General features: G+C 42.7%; 4 protein-coding genes across 5 annotated transcripts in view; all 4 read right to left on the bottom strand.

The window, feature by feature from the left end:
* The window catches only part of LOC311015324 (uncharacterized protein), a gene marked incomplete at its 3' end in the record, with an annotated part of 558,532 nt that overhangs the window by 67,763 nt on the left and 463,882 nt on the right, over positions 1-26,887 (bottom strand). The window lies entirely within an intron of this gene.
* LOC311027884 (uncharacterized protein) lies at positions 644-4,664 on the bottom strand. Of its 2 annotated transcripts, none has more exons than XM_084032079.1 (8): positions 4,601-4,664; positions 3,961-4,491; positions 3,746-3,863; positions 3,163-3,254; positions 2,723-2,837; positions 1,989-2,261; positions 1,700-1,853; positions 644-1,612 (listed from the first exon to the last, which is right to left on the bottom strand). In XM_084032079.1, exons 2-7 carry the CDS (start codon positions 4,168-4,170, stop codon positions 1,717-1,719), a joined length of 945 nt encoding a protein of 314 aa, XP_083888205.1. In that variant the 5' UTR covers positions 4,171-4,491; positions 4,601-4,664; the 3' UTR covers positions 644-1,612; positions 1,700-1,716. The 2 variants fall into 2 exon arrangements, with proteins under 2 accessions (XP_083888205.1, XP_083888206.1); XM_084032080.1 differs by lacking the exon at positions 4,601-4,664 and having other exon boundaries at positions 3,961-4,305; positions 4,398-4,573.
* LOC311010743 (uncharacterized protein) lies at positions 8,245-9,719 on the bottom strand (the record flags this gene model as incomplete). The annotated part of the gene is made up of 4 exons (XM_084005342.1): positions 8,245-9,018; positions 9,217-9,377; positions 9,469-9,536; positions 9,634-9,719. 4 exons carry the CDS (start codon positions 9,717-9,719, stop codon positions 8,251-8,253), a joined length of 1,083 nt encoding a protein of 360 aa, XP_083861468.1. The 3' UTR covers positions 8,245-8,250.
* Positions 13,858-26,627, bottom strand: LOC311010735 (protein NLRC3-like; the record flags this gene model as incomplete). Its single annotated transcript, XM_084005329.1, has 8 exons — positions 13,858-15,192; positions 15,890-15,936; positions 16,810-16,983; positions 20,428-20,601; positions 21,543-21,716; positions 23,224-25,027; positions 26,041-26,113; positions 26,574-26,627. The coding sequence occupies 8 exons, from the start codon at positions 26,625-26,627 to the stop codon at positions 14,651-14,653; spliced, it is 3,042 nt and encodes a 1,013-aa protein (XP_083861455.1). The 3' UTR covers positions 13,858-14,650.

Raw genomic sequence — 26,887 nt, 5'->3', positions numbered from 1 at the left:
TGTGAAGGGGGCGACTTCATGAACACAAGATCTCGATCAGTTTGAAATAAATGACAGTTTTGTTTGTCTGGGTCCAGACTGATACCAGGCAATGGTTTTGTAACAGATAACGCACTATTTTATACAGTCTATGGTAACGCTGTTGAGGTATGTGGAGGTTATCATAAAAAGACATGTGACGAAAACACTTCCGGACAGCGGGTCCTCGGTTCTCCAATGGGAATGAGTTAATAGTAGCCTACATATAATACATGATATATACAATGATAAAATAATTGTTTCTTTGTTGAAATAATTATTAAGTATTGAAAGGATCTACCAGCCTGAGATGTTTGAAAAAAGCCAAAAGATTTACTCATCTATTGTCCCAAATACACATTCTAGATGTAAAGCTAAAAGACATGTTGACTGTGGGCTCATGGGGATTCTACAGTAGTAACTGGTTGATCCCTCTCTTTGGACTTATCTTACCTTGTTCTTATAGGTGTTACTCCACAATGATTAATCAATTATGTAACTGTGGATGAGCGTGGGTGTGTATACATTTAGCTATGTGAGCAGGGTGTACTCTTCCTCTTTTCCAGGTATCGACTTCAGCTCACTGAGACACTGTTATGGATGCGCAATGAAAGTCAAGACAAGGAACATTTAAGTAGATTTACTTGCAACATGAATTTGTGACCATCACAGGAAAACAGAGTCAGTATCAGCAGTAAAGATGATTACATAAGATTAACAAACTGGCAAGATCTTCAGGGCACAACATTAAAATAAGGCCTAATTCGATTATGAAAGTCACAGCATGGGCTCAGAGTCAGGATACAAAACAACCTATGAACAGTGTGACATACCGACCACAGGACCACATAACAAGAATAACTCAGACAAATGTAAAAAGTGAAGAGCATGTCAAGTGATTACAAAGGACTGGTAGGGCCTGACCCTGTGATACATTGACCTTGAGGGGCAGCTATGGAGTGTTTTGCAGTGGTGGTAGTGCAAAAGTAGACAGTGCAGGGATTCAATCAGTGCAAAGCTGTGTATGTTGTTAAATATGACTATGTGAGTGTGAACATAAAAGAATTCCTGAACAAAAACAATACAAAGAAGGTAAGATAAATAGAACAACAGACACAGGAAAGATAATACAAGTCAACAGGGGTAAATGTTAGGAGCACAGTCCAGATTGTGTAGAGCGGCTAATGTAGCCTGTAAGACGGTGAGATGGATAGTGGATACTAGAAAAAGTGATGTGATGGTTGGGGCAGAAAGAGACTTTTCTCTGCAGCTGATGTGATGAACTTCAGCTCCATGCCAAAAACAGAGCCAGCACTCCTTAGCCGCCTGTCCTAGTGGGCCTCTTCTTAATGCTGCCTCCCCAGCACACAACAGCATAAAAAAGACTCTGGCCATGACAGTGCTGTTTAGTCTTGTTCAGAGTCACTCCCGGTATGGTCCTCAGAATCACTGTCAAAGCTGATGTTCTGTTCCGTCAGAACTTGCACGTAACACTTCTTTGCATGCTTTGACATGCTGTTGCTTGCTTTTAACTTCTTCGACGTCATGCTCTGTAGACCTAGGATCCCATCTTGTTGCAGGCCCCACGTCTCACCTTACACGTAAAAACACATAGAGCCTTTATTCAATAGAAACTTTCTGATATATTGTAATGTATGCCAAATATAACTACAATACATACCTGATGTCATATTCATGTCATATGTCTGCACGGGTGCAAAGACACCTCCAATGATTATGCATTTCTGCAACAAGAATCCTCTTCTCCTCCTCGAGTCTCCTCACTGCCATCACCAGGTCAAAAACCTTCCTCTTCATCCTTAGATCTACAGAGTCTGGAATACATAGATGAAACATAAGTCACTTGTATTTAAGACTAGTATTTAAAGATTTTCTGGGGTTACAATCAAAGCATGACAGATTGTGTGCCACTATGTGACTATTTCACATCAACGGAATTGTGTACATACCAGCGTGTGGAAGCTGCCATGGCCAAACCACCTCGTCAGACAGAATGGTGTCCAGGCTCAGGTTTCCTGTGTTTGGAACCATGGCGTTGTATTTTTCCACAGCTGAACTTAAGATTTTTTTTTCCTCCCGGATCTTTCGGCGGATCCGAGCACGTCCTTTGCAACCGTCATTGTCTTTGTAAAGACGCAGGGACCTCCTCTTAACACTAGCGACCAGCTCCTCGATTCGGCTGGTCACAGCAGCAACATCAGCATCATTTGGGGATGTCGTTGCTGAGAAGAAGAAATGAAGATATAAGAAACATGCTTCTTGATTTCATGAAAAAATAGTATTTCTGGTGTATGGGCAAGCGAGCCTCAACAATCCCTGTAACTGAGAGGCTACACTTGTAGCTAAGGTTGAGTATAGTTAGGTTAGATCTTTATTGTCCCCATGGCGATAATCTTTTCCACAAGTCATCAGCAATCAGAGTATGTGCTCTTCCACTACGATTACAATGAACCTCTTTGGAACTGCAGCCAAGCTTAGTCAGTTTAGTACACCTGACACACAGGTTTAAGGCTACGTGCAGTTGCTACAAGCTAAATTCAAACCACGAAAAGAAATTCACAGTGATAGAGCTATTAAAAGAAGCTTGTGTCGATGACAAGACAAAACAAATGTGTTTATACTTTGATAATTCTACAAGCACAGAAGTGATACATCCAGCAGCATATCAAACAGTATATTCTACCTTCTGCCCACTCATTGACATCAATGGTCCAGCTCTCCAGTTGTTTGTCTGTGATGTCCATTTCCATTTTCAGAGCCTCCAAGTTATGCAGCTGGCTTCGCAGGGTTGTTGTGGCCTTTAAACACAAATAAAAAATGACAATTTGCCTACAACGTTGAATATTCTTGATAAGGAATGTAAAGTGCCTTCACTATTAGAAAACCACATACAATTAATACTGATTAAATATACAGTATATTCGTATATACATGGACTATCAATATATGTGGTATGAAATATGTGTAAATTACATTTTATATCAAGACACAAAATACAATTGACACTACATATAGAACCATCCGTATATTCCACTGTATCTGGGCAAGTCTATATTTTTGTGATATATGCCACTTTGACAATATTGTTCTGCATGTTGCAGAAGGGAAAACTGGTGTCTTTACCTTCTGATATCGGCGGGCAAGCGTGGAAGCCAAGTTGTCAAACTTGTGCTGGTTCCAGCGCATGGCCATGATCGTCAGCATGTCTATGCGTCCTGCAAACATCAAACATATGAGATGATCATCCTTCTTTCAAAAAGCAGTAGTAGAAGAAACTGTGCAGACTTGTTGGGTACCACAAACTTTTCCCCGATAATAAATCACAGTATAGTACTATGGTACTAACCCGCTGTCTTGTTCCATTTGACTACTCACCCATGAAAGGGCTAGTGGGGAAATAGCACAGGATAGTGAAGAAATAGCATGAAACAGTGGCGCAGGACAGTAGGCAAATGGCAGAGAGCACTATGGCAGGACAGTAGGTGAATGGTATGGTATGCCCAACCAACAACAGTACAGTACATTTCTTTTTATCACATTGCCCCTCATTATCCTCACTTTAAATAACATAGGATGATGGTATTGTAATCCATCCATCCATCTGTGTTGAATATTCTAAGCTTTATATTTTCAGAGGCAGCATATATGCATGAGCTCAAAGTGGCTCACCATTGTCATCAGGATCAAATTGTACTGGTTACCATACCTGCTTTTGACATGTGCTTGGTTGTAACAGCAATCCTCGAGAGGAAGGCGTTGCACTGCTCCACCTCCTCCCCAAGAGTGGAACCAGCCCCCTCCTGATACGCTCCGCTCCATTTCACCTTTAAAAAGAAAACAAGAAAAGAAAACCTAAATGGCAACAATCTTATGCAGGTTTTCAGGGAACAGAACATCTCACTGACAATCATTTTTTCTTACCTCACATTTGAAATCGTGGGCTTTGGCATGAAACACTGAAAGAAATGGCCTCATGGTGAGGAGATGCTGAAGCTCAGGGCATTTCTCTGCCACTCTTCGGAGGTAAGGCCAGTACTTACATGCCACATCCATGGCACAAAATGTCACTGGCTTACAGGCCATTTCTTTTTGGAGGAACAGGGGGTAGGCAAAAATCTCCCCCCTGAACATGTTGAGGGCACGAAGAAGAACCCCATGACGACACACAGCGAGTTCCAGGCCCTCCTCGTCTGTTTTCCCTGATGACTTAGTAGATGTTTCACGTGCCGCTGACCACTGCCCTCCACAGACACCTCTTCCAGAGGCCTACAACATGGAAGATGGTTAACAGTCCAAACTTGTTCAAAAAATGCCCTCTTTGTTTTCTAGGTAAATATAATGAAGTTGTGCAAGTTTACATGACTGGTTGAGGAATGGACATAGTCCACGAATCTTGAAACGTCATCATCTTTTGCAATGAAGACGCCATCAAAGATGGCTGGTTCCTCAGATCTAAATAAAAGACATACTTAGACTTTCAATATTCATATGATTTTCAAATTCACAACAGTTACTTTCAAAATGATGAGCTGTCTATGCAAACACAAGATTTAGTAATTACCTTGCAGCACTCTTGAACCTATAGTGCTTGCGGTTCCCATCAACTGAGACCACAAGCATGTCTGGGCTGCACGCTGGGCAGTGGAAGTGGTCCTCCCTGCACAATTTCTCCACTTGGTATCGGACGGCCTCCCACTCCAAAAAGCTGGTTCGGAAGCTGTCTGCTGTGATGTTCCCAGTCTGATTCAAAAGAGAACAGTAACAGAGAACAAGAAATTAAAGAACTTAGACAAAGGGTCGCAGGTGTATAAATGTTAATGTAGTGTAATATAGTGTTAATGTTCATGTATCATGATCATATCATATAACTCACAGTATTATCTCTTGAGTTACTTAACTTATTTAATACTTTAATACGGCCAAAGCGGATAGTCCGTCTGTCCAGCATTCTTAAAAATGCTTGGCTTGACATCCCTGGTGCTGCCATCTTCACCTCTTCAAAAGAATAAAGGATGTCCAAAGCATATACCGTTGCAAAGTGAGAGGTGGCAGGCCAGTAGTCATTGGAGACCATGTCATCCAGTCCAGGAGTCCATGAGGCTTCACAAGCCTCGCATCGAATCTCAGGCAATTTGAGATCATATCGCCCTGGAAAAAAAAGAAATATATATATGTAAGGCACAGCCGAGCTAGTATGTGCTTATGTTTGTTATTTAGCAGACGCTTTTGTCTAAAGCGACAGACAAAAATACAACAATCAAAATTAACATCAATTTGTCATTTTAATTATTATGTAAATCATAAAATAAGCTTAGGAGAGAATAAAAAGATATCAAATCCCAGGAAATAGGAACAGGTGCAACATCAGTAACCCTCATTGATGTTGCAGGCGTTAAAAATCCATTTTGCAACAAACATCACTCATACAAACCGGATCATTTGAATGACATAACAGTCGCTCATTAGATGAGTGCAGTGGTCTAGATGGGGTGTAAGGTATGCGGTCACAACGTGAAGCGGAGTGGCCTTTACACCTCGGAGTGCATTAACATTTTGATATTCCAACGTCGCAAAGTCCATTATCTTGCTTCTACCACTGTTGCCAAAAATGATGCTCATAAACTGTCAAAATGTGGTCAAAAACTTTATGAGATGTGCAAATATCAGAATTTTAATGCACATTCTAACATCACAATGGGAGATTTAGCCAAACATTTGTATAATCACATACAGATAATACATTTGCGTCTGCATGATGCCGTCATATTAATGTGTCATAATAATATGATATTAATATGTCCATATTAAGATGACCCTAAGCGTCTTTGTGTTTAGAGTTGATATGGTGTGTGATCAGGAAATAGCTGTGGGTGACATTCTGCAGCCACTTTTACAGAATTGACCCCATCCCGACCCCTGAAGGTCTTCTTACCATTCATTGTAACCACAACGATGGACTTTCCTGCGATGACACGGAAATAGTTCACGTTCAGTTCATTTTATTCAAGCTATAGAATGATCCTTAACCTAGCCCTATTATATGGTATCTTTGGTGTCCATGGATGTTTACCAGCTTGCAAATCATTGAATTGAAGTCTGGCAGTTGATGGCGTTGTGACATGAACTTGCCAGGGTTAACTTGAATCCAACATTTCTATTCAGATTTCAATCTCACATAGTCTGAGCTAGTTCAGTGACTAGCAACTAGATTGCATTCAGTTCATCGTTCTAGAAAACATAGCGTGTTCTCCTGGCTAACTATTAGCTAACTATGTGTAGCACTTAGGGTTGCCACCGGTGTGGACCCGCCACACCGGACCGAAAATCGGCGTCTTTGAGAGAGTCGGCGTCCGTGACATGAGTCTCCTTGGTGTGGTCGCTCGAATCGGCCCACGTCGGCGTTCATTTCAGCCGATTCAAATGTGTAATCCGCCATTCGAGTCGGCCATATTAAGTAGCCCGACTTCATTTACCGACGCGAGTCGGGCAGTCGGTGCGGTGTGGACCCGCCTAAGATGTTGTATATATCTATCCTATGAAATCGCATACAGTGCGCATAAACATTACCAAAAAAACACAACTACAAATGGCAACAATTTAACAGCATAATTTGCTTGCTTTTGATGAGGGCATGCTGTTTAATTATTTAAGCAGAATAGCAGGCAATTCTTACGTGGGATGTCGAAAAACGCAATGGTCCTAAGGAGCGTCTCCATGCACGATAAATGATTGCCTGAAGGAAAATATGTCTTCCTATTTATTTATTTGTTTGTTTGTAATCCAACTCCACTTACACCACAGCTAAATAAAAAACATATACAGTCAAGATAAACACCTGTAACACAAAATGCATCACCTGAAACCGAAACTTCCAGCGCAGGCAAACCGCACGTTGGCTAACCCCCTTGCGTCAAAATCAACCGATGAGGGATTTGCGTTCAAATCAGATGACCCTCTGCGTCGGAAATAGACGCAGAGGGTCATCAGACTGATTTGAATTGAAATCCCTTTGCGTCACTGTCGGACGCAGAGACAGGTGACGCAAAGGGGATATGACCAATCGTCAGTATGTGACGAGTAGGGATGAGACTGTGTTCAACAGCTGTGAAGAGGATATTTCCATACTTGAAAGGGACAGTGAACCTTGCTCTCAAGTATGAGCAGTCAGACTCTGGAGCTTTGATGGGATTCTCAGATGCTGACTGGGCTGGTGATCAGGATGACCGTCACTCTACGACAGGCAATCTATTTCTACTGAGTGGAGGAGCGGTGAGCTGGCTCAGCAAGAAACAGGTAACAGTTGCACTTTCAACAGCAGAAGCTGAATACGTCGCACTCAGTCAAGCCGCTCAAGAAGCTATCTGGCTGAGACGATTACTGAGAGATCTTGGAATGGAGGCTACGTCCACAGTGATCCTGGAGGACAACCAAGGAGCCAGGGAACCACTCCAGGACTAAACACATAGACATCCGCTACCACTACACCCGTGAATGTGTGCAGAATGGACAAATAGAACTGCAATATTGTCCAACAGATGACATGAAAGCGGACATCTTGACCAAGCCACTGACTAAACAGAAGTTTGAGTATCTCAGGGGAGAGATTGGACTTTTCCCTGTTAGAGATTGGATGTGTAGAGTGGTTTGTGCTTGACAGGTGAACGCCGAACGCTGCCGGGTTAAAGCAAGTCTAAAAGCATGTGGAAAAGAGTTCCAGAAAGTGACTGTAAATGAAAAAAATTGGGTTTAAAGACAGATGGCAAGAGTTTAATTGCAAATTATTTAATAGCACTAAGCAAGGCAATTTGGAAAAACAAAGGAAAAAGGGAAGCCTTTGTTGTTGTTTAAAGGTTTATTTTGTGAAGAAGAGCACGGCTCTGTAATATTATTTAAAGCCTTAAAATGCTATTGTAAAATGAAGTGGGAGTGTTGTAGTACCGTCATTTTATCAATAGATGGTGCTGTTCTCTATTGCTTGTTATCAGAGGAACGGGAGTTCCGGTTCTGCGCTGTGTTGTCTCGTGTATGTTGTGGAACGGAATAAAGATCCCGTAAAAACAACAGCAACAACACACAGATGTGCTTCATGCAAAACACAGCTGGATTTAGTACTTTGGATGGTTTGACTTTAAAAGTCTCATATAGATGTTTTGTGTGAAAGATTGCTCCACTACAGTTGATCTAGACACATGAAAACAACATGGAAACGCTTCAGAATGTATTTTTATTTATTTTCAGGTTTTTGTAAAAGTAAAAAAAACAAAACACAAAGACATGGTAACTAAAATGTTCTACAAAACAGAGTTGTAAGAAAAGGATTGGAAGACATTTAGGCTCTGGATCCCGTCTCCTGTTGGCATTTGGCCACATCACCTCATCCACATCACAGGCAATGTCCTCCCTTGCCAAGCAACGGGGGAAATATCTCCTTGCATGCCGAATCCAACCCTGTATGGACCTCACCTCAATGTGGCCGCATGCCTCTTCCATGGCTTGTAGAAGAGGCATGCGGGCATGTGGTTGACGGTCATAAACCTTCCAGCGCCATGCTGAAAAGAACTCCTCAACTGGATTCAGAAATGGGCTGTACGGTGGCAAGTTGAGTGGAATTAATCTATTATGGTCGGTGAACCAGTCCCGGACCAGAGCCGCCCGATGGAAACTGACGTTATCCCAGACGACAACAAACTGGGGCTGCTCTGGGCCGTCCTGGACTACTGGTTCATGAAGTGTGTCCAGAAAGCCACTAATGAGGGCTGTGTTGTAGGGACCGAGGATGGAGTGGTGATGCAGGACTCCCTGTACACTGATGGCGGCACACAAGGTGATATTTCCCCCGCGCTGACCAGGGACATGCACTATGGCCCTTTGCCCAATAATGTTCCGGCCCCGACGTCTGGTTTTCTCCAGGTTGAACCCAGCCTCATCTACACAAATAAAGTCATGCTGCTGTGGAGCTGCATCAAGTTCCAGGAACCTCTAAAACAGAAACATGTAGATAATGTACAGTGAATATAGTGTGATTGAAAACACAGGACTATCACATATACATTTACACACAACACTGTGTGTGTGTGTGTGTGTGTGTGTGTGTGTGTGTGTGTGTGTGTGTGTGTGTGTGTGTGTGTGTGTGTGTGTGTGTGTGTGTGTGTGTGTGTGTGTGTGTGTGGGGCTTACTTGCACATAGTCATGACGGAGGTCTTTGACTCTCACACTGTTCCTCTGGAATGGAACTGGATATAGCTGCTTCAGTGAGATGTTGTGCTTTTTGAGGATCAGGAGAGTGTAGATATGCTGACAGTGTTGATGCCAGTGAAGGTTATTTGATCTGCAAGGATCTGCTCTCTCAAATCACCAAGCCGGATTTCATTATTTGCCAAAACAATATTGACGATGGCCGCCTCCTGTTCATCACTGAACATAGCCTGCCTTCCACCCTGTGCAGGTCGTCTGGCAGTTCTGTAGAAAATGAAACATCATACTTTAAACCCATAGACCTACGGTAATACACCAATGTATTGTACTGTGCATTTGAACAATGTGCAATACTGTCATTTCTTTGGTCCATTTTAGTGTGGAAACTTCAAAACATACCTGTTTTCCAGTCTGAACGTTGTAATCATTGAGGCTACTGAGTAGCGACTCAGGTTTGGATGGACTCTCTGCCCAGCCTCCCTCATTGTAAGGCCATGATTTAGAACATGGTCCACCAAAGTGGCCCTCATGTCATGGGATATTTGTCTTCTGTTGCCTGCTCCCCTTCTTCGTCCTCTTCCTCGTCTTGCTGCTGCTCTTCCTCTCCCTCTTCCTGCCTCCATGTTTCCAAAGTTGGCACAAAGGAGCTGAGCTCACATCAGGTGTGTTTGTAGTGCTATGGCTTAGACTGATTGGTCTACAATTAGATGTGAAATGTTTTCATGTGTGTGAGTCAGTGTGCTTTTCCAATTTTAGTTGTGTTTTGTGTTTGAAATCGATGTGTTTTCCCAATGATTGCATGAGTCTTCCTTTTTGAACAATGTGTCTTATGTAAAAAAACAGTGTGTCGTGTTTTGCAAGAAGTGTGTTGGAGAATTTCAAACCCAGTGCAAAGCATATATTGTGTTTGCAGGTTTGGTGCTTTTGTTTAGGGCATGGTCACCAAAGCTAGAGGTTGGGATGATTTGGGCATAGCAACCACTTTTAGTGTTTACAGGTTTTTACGATTGTTTACACACTAAAATAAAAATGTCCACACTATTTGTGAAATTCTACTCCAAGGAGCAAAACACCTCCACAGATTTGCACAACATTACACACAATGTCTGCTTCACCCTTTTTGTAAAACATTACACAGGGATTTGTAAAACGCTACACACATTTTCACACCTTAGACACAGAGAAGGATTGTGAGGTTACTTCCTTGTCATTACAAAGCCCCGGATTGCCAACGACCACACTAATGAACACATTGGATCATCACATCCACCAAGTGTGGAAGCACACATGTGCTTATTGGAAAACGCAGCACTCAGGTGTGCTATAAAAGGCAGCAGGTGAGTTCACCTGTCTTCAACAACAATGGAAGGAGCTAGAAGAAGAAGAAGAGTGAGAATGAGAGGGGGAGTTCAAAGAGGAGATGAAGGAGGTAGAGGAAGAGGAGAAGGAGGTAGAGGAGGAGGCCCAGGTAGAGGAAGAGGAGAAGGAGGTAGAGGAGGAGGCCCAGGTAGAGGAAGAGGAGAAGAAGGAGAGAGAGGAAGAGGTAGATAAAATAAATACTTGAAATATTCAGTCTGCAGCATCAGTGTTGTGCAGTGCTTGGTAAGTTTATAGTAGGCCTATTTGTGTACATTCTCCCTATATCTCAAACTAATCATGAAGAATGTTGTGGGTTTGTCACTATTTTTATCTAAATTATCCCTTACATAACAATGTCTGGACAAAAATCTAGCACATGCTATTTCCTAAAATGAGTTTTTTTTACAAATGTGTTTTTTATTGATCACAGCAGTGTGAAACTGGCTGCAATAGTGTCTGATCATTGAGGACTGTGTTGGTTCAATGAAAACTAATAGCATTTTCACACATATGTGTGTATGTTTTGACTGAAGTATGTTTTGACTGAAGTGTGTTTTGACTGAAGTGTGTTTTGACTGAAGTGAGTCATTTTGCAAACAATCTAGGAATTATGCAAATTGAGTGTGGTGTTTGGATAATTGTGATTGTATTTTGAAAAAAAAGAACCCGGTTTTCAAAATTGCATATAAACAATTGAAAAAAACTGTAAGCATTAGGCAGAAACTAAACAATATGATAGTTTAAACAGACGCACCAATGCCCATGGAACCGTGGCCAGCACAGCCTCCACTGGGGGCGATACGGAGGAGACAGGACCTCATTCAGAGCTTTTAAAACCTAAAGTATACCTTAAACTCGTGCAAATGCAGTATTTAATCAGTAATGTGAAATATTGTTGGTGAAAAAGGCATACTAAACGGACAACGTATAGTCATTTGAACATTTTATTATGGCTTTTTTACAGTTTCATTTATTCCTTTTAGGGTGTCATTTATTGCCCCAAGTGCTCCGACAACTGCTGTCAATAAAGTGCACATCTCCGCCTGTCTCTCCAGAACCTCTGCAGTGATGATGTTTGGTCTGGGCGCAGCACGGGGGGCAGCAGTGGGACCGCTCTGGGGAGGAGACCTGGCCGACATCATGCTGGTGCCTGGCTCTCAAACATTTAATACAATACAAATGTCACCCATGTAACATGAGTAAGCCTCATTATTTGTAAGAAATTGTGTACAGTCAGGTTGATTTTTACAATGCAAGCAAAAGGGGGTTGTTGGTTCCCATTCTGCTCTGGCTCTGACGCGAGTGCGTCCGTGTCTCCTCCACCGCTTATGCCAGAGATGGACTCTGACCCTATCAATGAGGCAATGTTGTCCTCGGTCCCCGTCAGGATCAGGCTGGAGTCTGGTTGGCCTCCTCCAGTCTGCCTGATGCTGGCTTCAGTGCAGCAACAAGCTTTTTGGTGGCCAGCTTTAAATCGGACCACTTTCTCTTGACCTAAATGTAAAGAATAGTCTTGATTAATTAGCAGGCATAAGCTTTTAGGCTGCGGATGAAAAGATTAATTTAAGTTGTGAGGCGTAGCTTAAGTTATTGATAATTATATCCAAACCTCAGCCGGAGTCCGTTCCTCTACGGCAACGCTGTTGACTGCCTCCGTGATCTTCTTCCAGACAGCGTTTTTATGCCCCTTTCACTCCACTCTTCAAACTGCAGAAAAGCACATCTTTTTTTCGCTCCACTTCAGATGTTAGGAAGCCGATCTCCGTGTCGGAAAAGTTTGTTTTCTTACCAGTATTTGGTCTCTCCATGTTTGACCTCAGTGGGCGGGGCCTCCGAACCAGGAATATTTAAGGGCGTAACATGTTAATGACGATTGAATTCAGCCGCCGCATTTATCAAGACCCGCTCATTCCTACGCTGAGATTGGTCAGATACGAACGTTTCATAAATCACACGTGTTTCCTGTCGTACGACCAAACCTACGCTCAGATCTGCGCCCGTTTTCACGCAAGATTGATAAATGAGGGCCAATATGTGGAGGGAAAAAATAAAGGAAATATATCAAATGGAAGAAATAACATATTCCCTGAGACTTCAAAAACACATCTTCACTAAAAGGTGGAGTCCTGCTATGGATATACTAATATAACTCTGTCTTTTATTTCACCTTGCTTTATTCTATTGTATTTTATATTTTTCTTTGTCAGTATAGTCTCCGTCGCTTTTGTTGTTACCTTGACTGTTATCTTGTGTATAAAACAGCAGATGTGATGAAATATGATTCTGTACATGATTTTGAATGAAACTTAAATAAGAACTAAGTTTTAAAATGGATTTGGAAAATAATGATGATGAAGAAGTGACTCCAGCTATTCTCCGGGATGCACTAAAAGCGGTGATCAGGGGTCAAATAATAGCCATCTCCTCATATGAGAAGACAACTAGAGAAGAAAAAGTTAGAACATGAGAAGAGGACTTGAAGAGACGACAGAACCAACATGCAAAGTCTCCCCAAGATGACAACAAACATAAGATTATACAATGAAAAAAAGAAATAGATGAAATAAATACTCAGGAAATCCAAAGAAAACTCCTTTTCACAAAGCAACAATACTATGAAGTCGGTGGGAAATCACTGAGACTTCTATCATAGAAGTTAAGAAAACAACAAGCGGATAGAACTAAACATAAAAGAAGAAATTCTGCAACAAAAGAAATAGAAACTTGTCCAGAGAAAGTTAAACAACGCTTTCCAAACTACTATCAAACATTCTATTCCCAACCAGACGAGCAACGCCAACCAGATGGATGCCTTCCTGGCCCAGATAAACCTCCCAAAGGTTACTGATGAACAAAATGACAAATTCATATCTAAATAACAAAAGAAGACATTCAATCAGCAATCAGGAGAATGAAAGGGGGGAAGTCTCCAGGGACAGACGGCTTTACCACAGAATGGTCCAAAACAATGCAAGATCAATTCATTCCAACATTATTAAACCCCCCCTCATGGAGGGAGGCAATGATTTCAATCCTACCTAAAGAGGGCAAAGACAGGCTGGAGTGTGGGAGTTATGGCCCTGTAAGTCTTCTAAATAAGGATTCTAAAGGATTCCCCTCCATTTGAACTAAAGAATAGAACATATACTAGCAGTATTAATACATGAGGACCAGACTGGCTTTGTCAGACAAAGACAGACCAAGATAATATCAGGAAAACACCACACATTATGAGACAAATCACACAAACTAGAGACACTGATATGAAGTTTGGATGCAGAGAAAGCCTTCCATTCAGTTTTTATAGAAAGGACTTTAAAACGTGGCTTTCATACAACTATAATCCACACGATTGCAGCATTATACAACAAAGCAACAGCTAGAATTCAAATCAACGGTGATTTAACCATTCATTCATTCTGGAAAGAGGAAGGAGACGAGGGTGCTGTGATGGCCGCTCCTCTTCGCCCTGTTTATAGAACCCAGAAGTCATTGATTAGGCAAAGATCAGATAGAAAGGGGGCAACAACGACATCCGGGGGCAAAAACTGGCCCTGTTTGCTGACCACTTATTGATACGTTTAATACAACTACACACACACTCCCAAAATGGATGAAATTATTACAGGAATTTGGTTTCATTTCTGGTTGTAAAATTAATAACAAAACTCAAGTACTGACATTCAACTATGACCCCCCCACCCTCCATTAGGACCATGTCCAACTGGAAACGGGAGGCTGAGTCCATGAAATATTTAGGTGTCTCATTACCGAGGGACTTCTCAAGACTGTATGATATCAATGACGGCCCGTTCCATTCAAAGAGAAAGTCTGACATCCAAAGATGGAATGTTATTCCCTTTTTAAGTTGAAGCTCCCGGATAGAGTCAATCTGGTGCATTCTGTACTTTTTATTGTGTTTTATCTTGTGCAGCACTTTGGAAAACCTTGTGTTTGTTAAAATGGGATCTAAATAAAGTGGATTGGAATGGATTGGATATGTAATCACAGCGTGTGAAAAATGAGCTTCACGTTCGGTGTGAACACGACTTCAGACCTAAAGACGAAGCAGAGACACTGATGATCCAGACCAGACTGGTGATCCAGACCCGACTCCAAACCCAGGATAAAGAGGTTCAGTGAATGTGGTGTTCATGGTGTAGAGGTGGATCAGTTTGTCAGAGGAGACTTTGTAGAAGGTCAGAGTGCCAGCAGGACAGTCCAAGTACACTGCTACCACACCAGAGGAGGAGGGGGAGGAGGGGATGTGTGTATGTCTGTTATTGTGACTGACAGAGTAACCACCATCATAACAATCCAGACTCCAGGACTGATCATTCCTTCCTAACACAGAGTCGTTTCCTCTCCTCTTGATTCCTCTGTAACTCACTGATATAAAAACCCTTCCTCTCCACTGGACCTCCCAGTAACAGCGACCAGTCAGACCGTCTCTACACAGCAGCTGAGGATATGAGACAAATCTGTCTGGATGATCTGGATATGACTGGTCGTCGTCCACATATGTCACCTTCCTGTTGTTGTCGTCCAGTTTGAGTTTTCTGCTGACTGTGTTTGTGTCCAGTTCCAGTTCACAGACATCTGATGGAGAGAACAAACACAATGCAGCTAAAGGTTCATCTCTGTCTCCCACTAAACTACGTCCCCATACAACTCATCTCCACTCTCTATTACGTTTCCATGGAAACAACGTGTTTTCTGGACCCAACGGTCAACGTTTGAAACCGTCTGAAAAAACCTTAACGAACAAAACAAAAACGCTACAAAACGACATCGTTGGTAGTAAAAATATCACAGTTGGGCCTAAAATGAGTAAAGATTGAAACCAGACCAAACTGTGGTCTGGTCTGTGGACTAATGTGAGCTACTATGGTAGAGCTCTGGGGGACCACAGACCCAGGAGACAACATCTGGGTCCTCCATTTAGGATTCAGGGACGTCAGGACGACAGGAGGACCATCTCAACGCTGAGACGCTTTAGAGACACAGAGTCTCAGGAACTTCTCTCTTCACTTCAAATATTTAAACTCACACAAACACCACAACAACGGGAATGTTGGGTATTCGCCTCCGTTGCCGTCCGGCAGGAATTGGCGTCCGTTTGCGTCTCTGCGTTGACTTTGTGTGTAATTGAAGGTGAAAATGTGGCGTTTGGTGTGAACACAACACGACATCTTTACAGCCACGAAGAAACAAACGCTACGTCCTGATTAGAATCGGATTTCAGTCATGAACACGTTCAAATCTGGAGCAGCTGAGTTACTGAAGACATACTCACACTTCATCAGACCAGGTCTCAGTCTCTGCTGTCCCCCATGGTCCACCCTGCAGGAAGACATGCAAACACCAGTAAACATGAAGCCAAGCTCCTCAGTCAGAGACTGTTGTCCATCTGTCCTCACCTGAGAGTCCAGTCTGATGTCTGTCCATCTGTCCTCACCTGAGAGTCCAGTCTGATGTCTGTCCATCTGTCCTCACCTGAGAGTCCAGTCTGATATCTGTCCATCTGTCCTCACCTGAGAGTGTCCAGTCTGATGTCTGTCCATCTGTCCTCACCTGAGAGAGTCCAGTCTGATGTCTGTCCACCTGTCCTCGCCTGGGAGTCCAGTCTGATGTCTGTCCACCTGTCCTCACCTGGGAGTCCAGTCTGATGTCTGTCCATCTGTCCTCACCTGAGAGTCCAGTCTGATGTCTGTCCATCTGTCCTCACCTGAGAGTGTCCAGTCTGATGTCTGTCCTCACCTGAGAGTGTCCAGTCTGATGTCTGTCCATCTGTCCTCACCTGAGAGTGTCCAGTCTGATGTCTGTCCATCTGTCCTCACCTGAGAGTGTCCAGTCTGATGTCTGTCCATCTGTCCTCACCTGAGAGTCCAGTCTGATGTCTGTCCACCTGTCCTCACCTGAGAGTCCAGTCTGATGTCTATCCACCTGTCCTCACCTTAGTGTCCATCTGTCCTCACCTGAGAGAGTCCAGTCTGATGTCTGTCCATCTGTCCTCACCTGAGAGTGTCCAGTCTGATGTCTGTCCATCTGTCCTCACCTGAGAGTGTCCAGTCTGATGTCTGTCCATCTGTCCTCACCTGAGAGTGTCCAGTCTGATGTCTGTCCATCTGTCTTCACCTGAGTGTCCAGTCTGATGTCTGTCCATCTGTCCTCACCTGAGAGTGTCCAGTCTGATGTCTGCCCACCTGTCCTCACCTGAGAGAGTCCAGTCTCCAGTGTGGACCCTCCAGTCCAGCAGACAGCAGCTTGACTCCTGAGTCTCCTGGATGATTGTAGCTCAGGTCCAGCTGTCTCAGATAGGAGGGGTTGGAGTCCAGAGCTGAGGCCAGAGAAGAACAGCCGTCCTCTGTGATGAGACAACCTGACAGACTGAAGACACACACACTTCTGTCACTTCTGGGGACTTTTAAACTGAGAAAAAGTGATCATTCTCTGTTGTTGTGTTGATGTTGTACTGGGTGGGATAAGCGTGCACTGTAAAAACTCCTTCAGTGGTACTGTCCATATGACTTTACTTTTTAAAGTATTTTTATTGCGATAAATTAATTAATCTTCTTTTTTTGGTTTTCTAAGTTATGTGAAACTTAAAAGTGGGAATTTTTTTTTTCTAGCATAAAATTGATTTTACTGGACTACACTATAAATCGACTTTTACAAAACTCAATTTAACAGCTTCTATCAGAAGTAAAACTCAACAGAGCAAGATCCCGCCCATGCACTTGAAGCATGAGTCTCGGCCAGTCTGGGCATGTTACGGGCACGTTATCGGTTAACAGTTAACTTTTCACTCTGGACCACACCATCCACGGAGAGGACCAACGGACAACGGACAACACACGGATTTTAGGAGTGACGGTACTTTTTACAACACATGTAAGTAACTACTTGTTTTGTTTAAGGTTAGATTTTAAGCGAAGATTGCATGCAAAAACACGTCTCTCTTTCCTCCATTTGCCAATTTAGCTGTTGCGTCACTAGGCCTTAACATACCGCCACAAACGCCTTACCAAATGTGCTCAAATCTCAAACCACTCGTCAACTTTAGCTACATGGCCTACTGTTTATATTTGTAATGCTTTTTATAATAAACATAGGCTATGTCACCCCTTTTTCGTGTAGGAGTACGACATTTTTACTACATTTGCCGCTCTTTTCAATAACGTTACAGGCCTGACAAGCAGGCCAGACCAAAAAGTCCCGTTCCTGCAAGTAACCAAACATTTAAGATGGAGTTAAAATAATCATTAGCCTATATGTTATTAATGTAGTCTAATGTGTATGCAGGCATTTCATTTTTGTGTGAGAGTGTAAGTTACTGCGTTTTGCGGTCATGCCTGGTCAAGCGTTACACTGTTTGGAAGTCTACAACTGTATTCATTCTGACCACAAGCAGTGATGAAACAATATTGTGATCTGGTTTTCTGTTATCCGGTAATTATGGGACTTTTACTGGTAAAATCTGCCGAAATCCGGTATTTTTTAACTCCTCTGTTCGGGGAAAATATGTCAGGGCTTTCCACTAGCATCGGTGTTATGTCGAAGTCTGTTCCCTTGTCAAATGATGTTCCCCTCATGTTATGGGTGTTTTCCGAAGCACCACCTCTGCGGTTGGGGTTAGGATTCAAGTTTAAGGTAAAGCCTTACAGTGATAACTGTTTGTGGTTAAGATAAGCTTGGGGTCAAGTTAAGCAACTTAAAGGACGACTGGTTGGGGTTAAGGATAAGGTTGGGTGCAGATTAAAGTAAGTGAACACATATTGACGGGGTAACAGACTTTGACACCTGCTGCCAGTCATAGCCTAATTAAGTCCATTAATTTTCGATTATAACAAAATAAAATGTTTTTCTAACAGACTGACAATAATGTCAAACTGAACCGAACTTATTCAAGTCTTGATTCGCTCTGCTTGTACCGATAATAACCACAAATCATCGCCGACTTAATTGGATATACTTTATCCCCGGAGGGAAATTCAGTTGTCCAGCAGCTCACATTTAAAAAACATATATACATGCCGAAGTGGAAAGAAATGCACCATTAAGTCTAATGTACAAGATCTCAAATTAGGATTGTTCTGGAATTTTCTGGTTTTCAAATAAGCTTTTCAGAGAAGCTGTCTATATGAATTTGATCACACATCTATTTAATGTATTTTTTTCTTACATCAACAAGTGATATAGTTGGTTTTAGAGTAATTACTGTGTTTGTATGTTTTAAAGGGAACAGCTGAGACCACTGTGCATGAGGACCTGGAAACGGACACTATGAGGATCTATGTGTGCCGTGATCCAGATGGGGTGGACATCATCCTTGAGGGAATACCAGTACTCACTGATCTTGGCAATCTGGACAGAGCATGCAGCCTACTCCTCGGGTTGACATACGCACTTAATCTCCAGTATCCTTCCAAACTTGTCAAAACTTTTGAGGTTTTTCAGAGACTTTTTCGTGGGACTCGACACACTGCGTCCAAAACCATCCTCCAGGTTCATGACTCTCAAAAACATGCTTCTTGCCTAGGCACTAAAAAATGTCTGTCATGCCTACACATATGAAGAGCTGTTGTGTGTTGTTGTGTTTGTAAATTTTAGACATTTATCAGAGCCTGAGCACTCACATTTGTCATGATGTTTTACTTGTTTGTTCCATGAAAGTTTTATAGAATGCTGCAAGGCATAAATTCTGGTGTGTAAATTGTTTTCATGTTATTTACACACAAGTGTTCAAGTCATTGTGTCAAAAGACACTATTCTTAACGTGTTCTGCAAAGCTGCACTTTATGAGTGGTCAGATGTCACATGTAATGTTTTCATGTAGTGATTTAATAAATCTTGAAAATTGATATTGCTTCCCTATTTGTTAAATTTATGGTAATTGTAACTGATTATTTGAAGCAGTTAACAGTCAAAATTTGTATTTTTTCCTTTTAAATAATAATAATAAAACATTTTATTTATATAGCGCTTTTCACAGATGTTACCTATTTTAATTAAGTTTGATTTGTTTAACATGCTAACATTTTTGACATTCATTTTACTAATTTAATGAATTTCTTGACTGTTTCTCATAGCCTTTATAATTATTTCACTGAACTTGCAAAAAGTGATTGGAAAATGTTACCTTAATTTTTTTGAGTTACATCTACGCAAGAGTTTTAAGTCTGATTTGCTTAACATGTTTACATTTTTGACATTGGTTATACTCAATTTCTTGGCTGTTTGTTATCAGCTCTACTTATTATTTTACTATGTAGTGAAATGCATATTATGAAGTTTTCCCAACTCAAAATATCAATTATTTCACTGAACTTGCAAAAAGTGATTGGAAAATGTTACCTTATTTTTTTTAAGTTAGATCTATGCAAGAGTTTTTACAGTGTGGCTGAGTGATGGACAGAGACGGATAGAGGAGGACGAGAAGTCAAGAAACAACAGTAGAACCAGTCTATGTGGTCTGTCTTCAGACCTGGTGTCCCAACAAAGATCTGGGTACTGATTTAAACCAACTAGCAAAGAAAACTGTAATTCAATAACATCTCAACTCTGTTTGTTGTCAGTTTTCATATTGAATTGGAGGAATTAAGTAACATTATTAATTAAATAACAAGTATTCTGAGAATAAAGTCAAATACAAAACTTGGAGTCTCAGAACATATCAGACATTCATGTGTTCAACTGCTCTTTTAGAGCCGCCATGTGAACTTTAGCAAAAGTGTCTTTTCAGGAATAAGAGCAAAGAAGTGAATATTTGGTGCATGTAAACGGATCATTGGAAGCTTCATAGGTAAACTTCTCAAAGTCCTTGAGTCTGACCTGAGAGTTTCCAGTCCACAGTGTGGACTCTTCAGACCAGCAGACAGCAGCTCCAGTCCTGAATCCTGCAGGTCGTTGTTACTCAGGTCCAGGTCTCTTAGACTGGAGGACTGGGAGCTGAGAACTGAGGACAGACCTTCACAGCTTCTCTCTGAGAGGTTACAGCCACTGAGTCTGAAGAGGAATCAGAAATGTGTGATGAAACTAGAACAAACAACTGTTCGTCTCCTTGGAATTAACAATGAAAACTCCTCAGCAAGATCGAAAACAGGCTTTACAAAGACTTAACTTGTGTTTGTATTGCAGTCCTTCACAAGACCAACAAGAACATTTCATTCATTGACCTTTAAACTTAACCAGCAAGGATTTTATCAATGAGAAAAAAACTCATCCTAAAACCAGAAATAAATGTAAAATGTGGTAGAAAAGAATTCAATGTAACTTCTGTGGACACTGTTCCAACACTAACTTCACGTGTTCAAACATGATGAGAAAACTCTTTGTATTCCTTGAAAATCATTGATTCTGTTCATGTTTTACTAGATAGAATCTTATCATTCCAAGCAGAAAGTGAGTTCTTCTGCTGCGTTCACACCAAACCTGAAGTGATGTTTGAGTTTGACTGCAGGATGAATTGGTTTTATTTGTGGGATCATTTGTGTTTAGTCACGACACTCATGCTAGACACACCAGCGAGGAGGCGGGGCTTATCTCCATGTAGAACCAACCAGGGTTCCTCCATCACGGATGAAATAACCACTATTGCTGCTTTGTACATGTTGTGAAGTCCCAGATACACCAGGAAACCAAACGCCGTCCTGTCTGAGTTCATAGCCTCATGACGACAACAGCATTTAGAAACGCCAGCTGGATTTGTAAAACTATTCAAAGTTAGAACGGCAGGGGAAAGACAAACAAGACGTTTGGTTTCTTTAGTGATTTTGTTCTTCTGCTGTTAGATCGTTACCAGCAGAAACGGGTTTCATCAGCCATGGAAACAGATTAGTAGCAAAAGTGTCTTTTCAGGAATAAGAGCAAAGAAGTGAATATTTGGTGCATGTAAACGGATCATTGGAAGCTTCATAGGTAAACTTCTCAAAGTCCTTGAGTCTGACCTGAGAGTTTCCAGTCCACAGTGTGGACTCTTCAGACCAGCAGACAGCAGCTCCAGTCCTGAATCCTGCAGGTCGTTGTTACTCAGGTCCAGGTCTCTTAGACTGGAGGACTGGGAGCTGAGAACTGAGGACAGAACTTCACAGCTTCTCTCTGAGAGGTTACAGCCACTGAGTCTGAAGAGGAATCAGAAATGTAGAATAAAAAACAGAACAAGTCTGGCTTACTTCGGTGCTAATCCCCTTCACTTTAATTATCAGACGGCTGACGGCAAGACACGGAATGTTAGCTTGTGTCTGGTTGTAGCATTTATTCCCCGACAAACATGCGGTACCCACAATACACTGCTGCACACTGTACCACGCTGTAATCTAACCGATGACTTCATACTCACCGTCTCACTCTCTCTCTCTTTATACTTCAACGTACAGAGAGCCAACAGTGTTAATGCATTAAAAAGATGAATGTGTTAAATCCACAAATGAATCATCCCGCGTTAACACGTTCATTTTGATGCCCAAATATTTAAAGGTACAATATGTAAGAAATCTATAGCAACTGGCCGTAAAATCCTCCTAATATGTCATAGAGACTCAGGAATAATGATCATATAACATACTGAACTCACCAACAACAACAGTACAGCCAAAATATAAGCATTTAAAAAAATCTTTTCTGGACCACAAATCATGTTTATGTTTTGAAAACATGTTTTGGCACGTGGCGCCACCCACCGGCGTCTACAAATCATTGCAGTCAGTAGAGTCTCAGCTGCCGAGCAACCACGGGTTGCCAGTTTCGACTGAGCTACAATGGCGGAGGCAACGAAACCCAAAAGAGCTCGTTATGATTCACAAAAACGCCAAGATAAAAACCGAGGCAAAGCGAGGGTCTATATAGGGGATGCATTTGAACGGTGGAGACAGTAGAAAGCTGAGAGGAATTTGAAATCGGGTGCAGAATTGGCTACTCTTCTCCTAGACGGGTAAGTTGAGCTTGGCTAACTAAGTTAGCATCATAGCTTGACGGGGATGCACATTTCGAATACTTTGAACTGTCGAGTAACAACGTTATTCATTTAGATCATAGAAACCAACGTTAGCAGCACAGCTAACGCTAGCAGCATTAGCATTGTCCTGTTACGAGCTGTGCTGCTAACGTTTGTTTCTATGATCCAAATGAGTAACGTTGTTACTCCGCTGTCCGGCTGCCTTCGGCGCGTTTGGATACGCCAACAGCTCTGGCAACCTCGAGTCTGGAGGGGAGGGGGTGGAGGGGGAGGCGGATACGACTCGCCGCAGTGTTTTGAGTTTGAGTGTAGTACCGTTTTTGGCCACATTCTTACATATAGCGCCTTTAAACATCAAACTGCAGAGAAAAGAGTTGGGTTTCCTTTAGTGATTTGTTCTTTTGGTGGAGCCGAATGAATTTGCACATTGATATTTTATATTTTTGTCTATTTTACTTTCAGGTTCTGATTATTGAAACAGTAAATCAGCAAGTACTCAGTACTTGAATAGTTTTTTCACTAAATACTTTTTTCCTCAAGTAACTATTTGGATGACTACTATTTATTATTTACTTCTTGTTGTTTGGAAAACCAATCAAATCATTCAGAATGCAGATAGAACCTTGTAATTCCATGGTGGTTCGTTGTATTTTGAATATAAAAACTATATTTACAGAGCTTTGCTGGAGGCTTGGACCACCGGCAGCAGCCTCAGAAGAACCTTCTCTGAAGCAGAGTATTTCTTCAGGTCAAACACGTCCAGACGTTTTTCTGACGACAGTAAGATGAAGACCAGAGCTGACCAATCAGAAGGAGACAGTTTATAGGAGGAGAGATCTCCTGAAGTCATGAACTGTTGGATCTTCTCCACCAGAGAACGATCATTCAGTTCATTCAGACAGTGGAACAGATTGATGCTTCTCTCTGGAGACAGATCCTCATCAAGCTTCTCCTGGATGTACCTGACTGTTCCCTGATTGGTCTGTGAGCTACTTCCTGTTTGTGTCAGCAGACCTCGTAGGTGTTTCTGATTGGTCTTTAGTGACAGACCCAGAAGGAAGCGGAGGAACAGGTCCAGGTGTCCGTTTGGACTCTGTAAGGCCTCGTCCACAGCTCTCTGGTGCAGATGTTTTAGTTCAGGTTCGTCTCTGGTGACTTCAGACGCCCCGGAGGTTGTTGGTTCTTCTACCATCAGATTGACACCAGACTTGATGAAGGTCAGATGGACATGAAGAGCAGCCAGAAACTCCTGAACACTCAGATGGACGAAGCAGAACACCTGGTCCTGGTACAGTCCTCTCTCCTCTCTGAAGACCTGTGTGAACACTCCTGAGTACACTGAGGCTGCTTTGATATCGATGCCACACTCTTTCAGGTCTGGTTCATAGAAGATCAGGTTTCCTTTCTGAAGCTGCTCAAAAGCCAGTTTTCCCAGGGACTCAATCATCTTCCCGGTCTCTGGACTCCAGTGTGGATCCGTCTCAGCTCCTCCATCATACTTGACGTTCTTCAGTTTGGACTGAACCACCAGGAAGTGGATGTACATGTCGGTCAGGGTCTTGGGCAGCTCCCCTCCCTCCCTGGTCTTCAACATGTCCTCCAGAACTGTAGCAGTGATCCAGCAGAAGACCGGGATGTGGCACATGATGTGGAGGCTCCGTGAGGTCTTGATGTGGGCGATGATCCTGTTGGCCTGCTCCTCATCTCTGAACCTCTTCCTGAAGTAGTCCTCCTTCTGTGGGTCAGTGAACCCTCTGACCTCTGTCACCATGTCAACACACCCAGGAGGGATCTGATTGGCTGCTGCAGGTCTTGTGGTGATCCAGAGGCGAGCAGAGGGAAGCAGTTCCCCCCTGATGAGGTTTGTCAGCAGCACTTGGACTGAGGTGGACTCTGTAACATCAGTCAGGATCTCGTTGTTGTGGAAGTCCAGAGGAAGTCGACACTCGTCCAGACCGTCAAAGATGAACACAACCTGGAACCCTTCAAACCTGCAGATTCCTGCTTCTTTGGTTCCAGGGAAGAAGTGATGAAGGAGTTCCACCAAGCTGAACTTCTTCTCTTTCAGCAGGTTCAGCTCTCTGAAAGTGAATGGAAACGTGAACAGTATGTCCTGGTTGGCTTTGTCTTCAGCCCAGTCCAGAGTGAACTTCTGTGTTAACACTGTTTTCCCGATGCCAGCCACTCCCTTTGTCATCACTGTTCTGATTGGTTCATCCCTTCCAGGTGAGCCTTTAAAGATGTCTTCTTGTCTGATGGTTGTTTCTGGTCTGTCTGGTTTCCTGGATGCCGTTTCAATCTGTCTGACCTCATGTTCCTCATTGACCTCTGCAGTCCCTCCCTCTGTGACGTGGAGCTCCGTGTAGACCTGATTCAGGAGGGTTGGGTTTCCGGCTTTAGTGATGCCCTCAAACAAACACTGGAACTTCTTCTTGAGGTTAGACTTGAGTTTACGTTGGTACACTGCACCAGCGGTTCCTGGATAAACAACAAAGGAACCCAGTTAGTGGATCCTACAGACCCTTTTACAGTCTATGAACAAGCCATGTATTAGAGCCATGTATCCCTGTAGTCCTCAGTATGAGTGACTTATTTAATGATTCAATCAGAACTATTGGAGACAATATCAATCAGGTGCAACATGAAATAAATAAAAGACTTTTACAAGACAAACAGAACTGAAGGATATAACCCTTTGAAATGCAGCTGCAAAGCTCCACGAGTCAGTCACTACAACCAGTGGTGGCCTTAGGCATCTGGGGGCCCGTTTCAATACTATGTATGAGGCCCTATCCCATGAAACATTTAATTACCCATATGTTTGCACCCATGCGTCTCTGATGCATTGAAACCTGAAAGGATGCAGCGGCCGCTACTTTCAAATTAAAAGCCCCCCGCTAAGAACCCAGTTCTAAACTCCGATAGGGTGCAATGTAACGCTCTTATTTTGAAGACACATTCGTTGTCTACATCGTTTCCTCCGCCGCAACAACTTCACTTGCAGAAGGATGCCAGAGAATTCACAGAGACGCTGGAGAAGTTTGTGATATTTTCATCCCGGATTTTTGAGATGAAGGAATTAAACACCTGTCCCAAATAAACGCCTCGTCTGTGAAGTGATTGAAACAAATGATTATTTGGTATTTTACGGTATGATAACTCCCGGCCCGGGGAGAGAGACACGCATCACAGTGCTCAGCTGCAGACACAGCAGAGAGGTGAGGAGACGCGACGCATCATGACTGACAGGCATCAAGGCCACTCAGCGTTACCTGACCGCCCCGCCCCCAGATACTTCATTCACAAAAACAGGGCCTGTGGAAATGCAGGGAGGAGTCTCATACATTCACTTGCTCACCTGTCTTGCCAAATGCATTGCTTGTCTTTTTTTTGTTGAACAGATTGCAAAGTGGCACTTTTATTGTCTCTGTTTTTGACCTTGCTGTTATTTCACGTTATTGCGTTAGAGTTTAGATCCAGCATGATGTTACTTGATAATCCGGAGGCGCGGAGCGAGCGGGCGTCGGTCGGACAGTCTGATAACTGCACAGGTCCTTCACTCAACTAAATACAGAGAAATGTCCCACACAGTAACATTACAGAACCAAACAACAGTAACGTAGTAACTCTAACTGTCTTTGACAACTTATATGAGGAAAAAAAATACCACAGCTGTACGTGGAGAAGCGTCCGTCCTCCCGCCTGTCCTGCCGACTCTTCCTCACATTTCTGCCTGAAAAACAGCGTCTGTCACCGGAAAAAAACCTTAACTCACCGAGTGTTTGGGATGGAAATGTATTTTCACCACAAACACAAACACCCCGCTGAGTTCAAATCGACGGTTGTGGTGATCTGTTTTAAATAAATGTATTTATTTATTTTATTTTAAATAAATCACTGTGACTGTCAGCCCTCCCGACTTCAGGGAACTTTCCCCCAGCCTCCTTCCCGAGTGACAGAGTCAGACAGCGACCTGATGCCCATTATGGAATTATGTAGGCTACTTTAGCGAGAAAAACCTAACTTTGTCACTTTCCAGGATGTTTGACGCCAACGTCATCATCATGACGTGTACCATCGCGCCTCATTAGGAGCCTCACTTTCTGTGGGAATCACAGGTGATCGGCGGAGATGCCTCGCTCTGTGTGAATCACCATCTGTGGAGAATTGCCGAACCACCGCTCCTGAGATAATGCAGAGACGCTGTTTAAAAAGGGCTAGCCTACAGTTTCACCACAAGTTTCATTTATTCACTCTTTTTGTTTCTTTTGATCGGCCATCCCATCATGTTTGGGGGCCCCCCAGGCCGCCTATGACTACAACACATCACAATACAGC

Source organism: Eutrigla gurnardus (assembly GCF_963514095.1).
Source record: "Eutrigla gurnardus genome assembly, chromosome: 1".
Classification (NCBI taxonomy): domain Eukaryota; kingdom Metazoa; phylum Chordata; class Actinopteri; order Perciformes; family Triglidae; genus Eutrigla; species Eutrigla gurnardus.
This window is presented reverse-complemented; position numbering and strand designations above follow the sequence as displayed.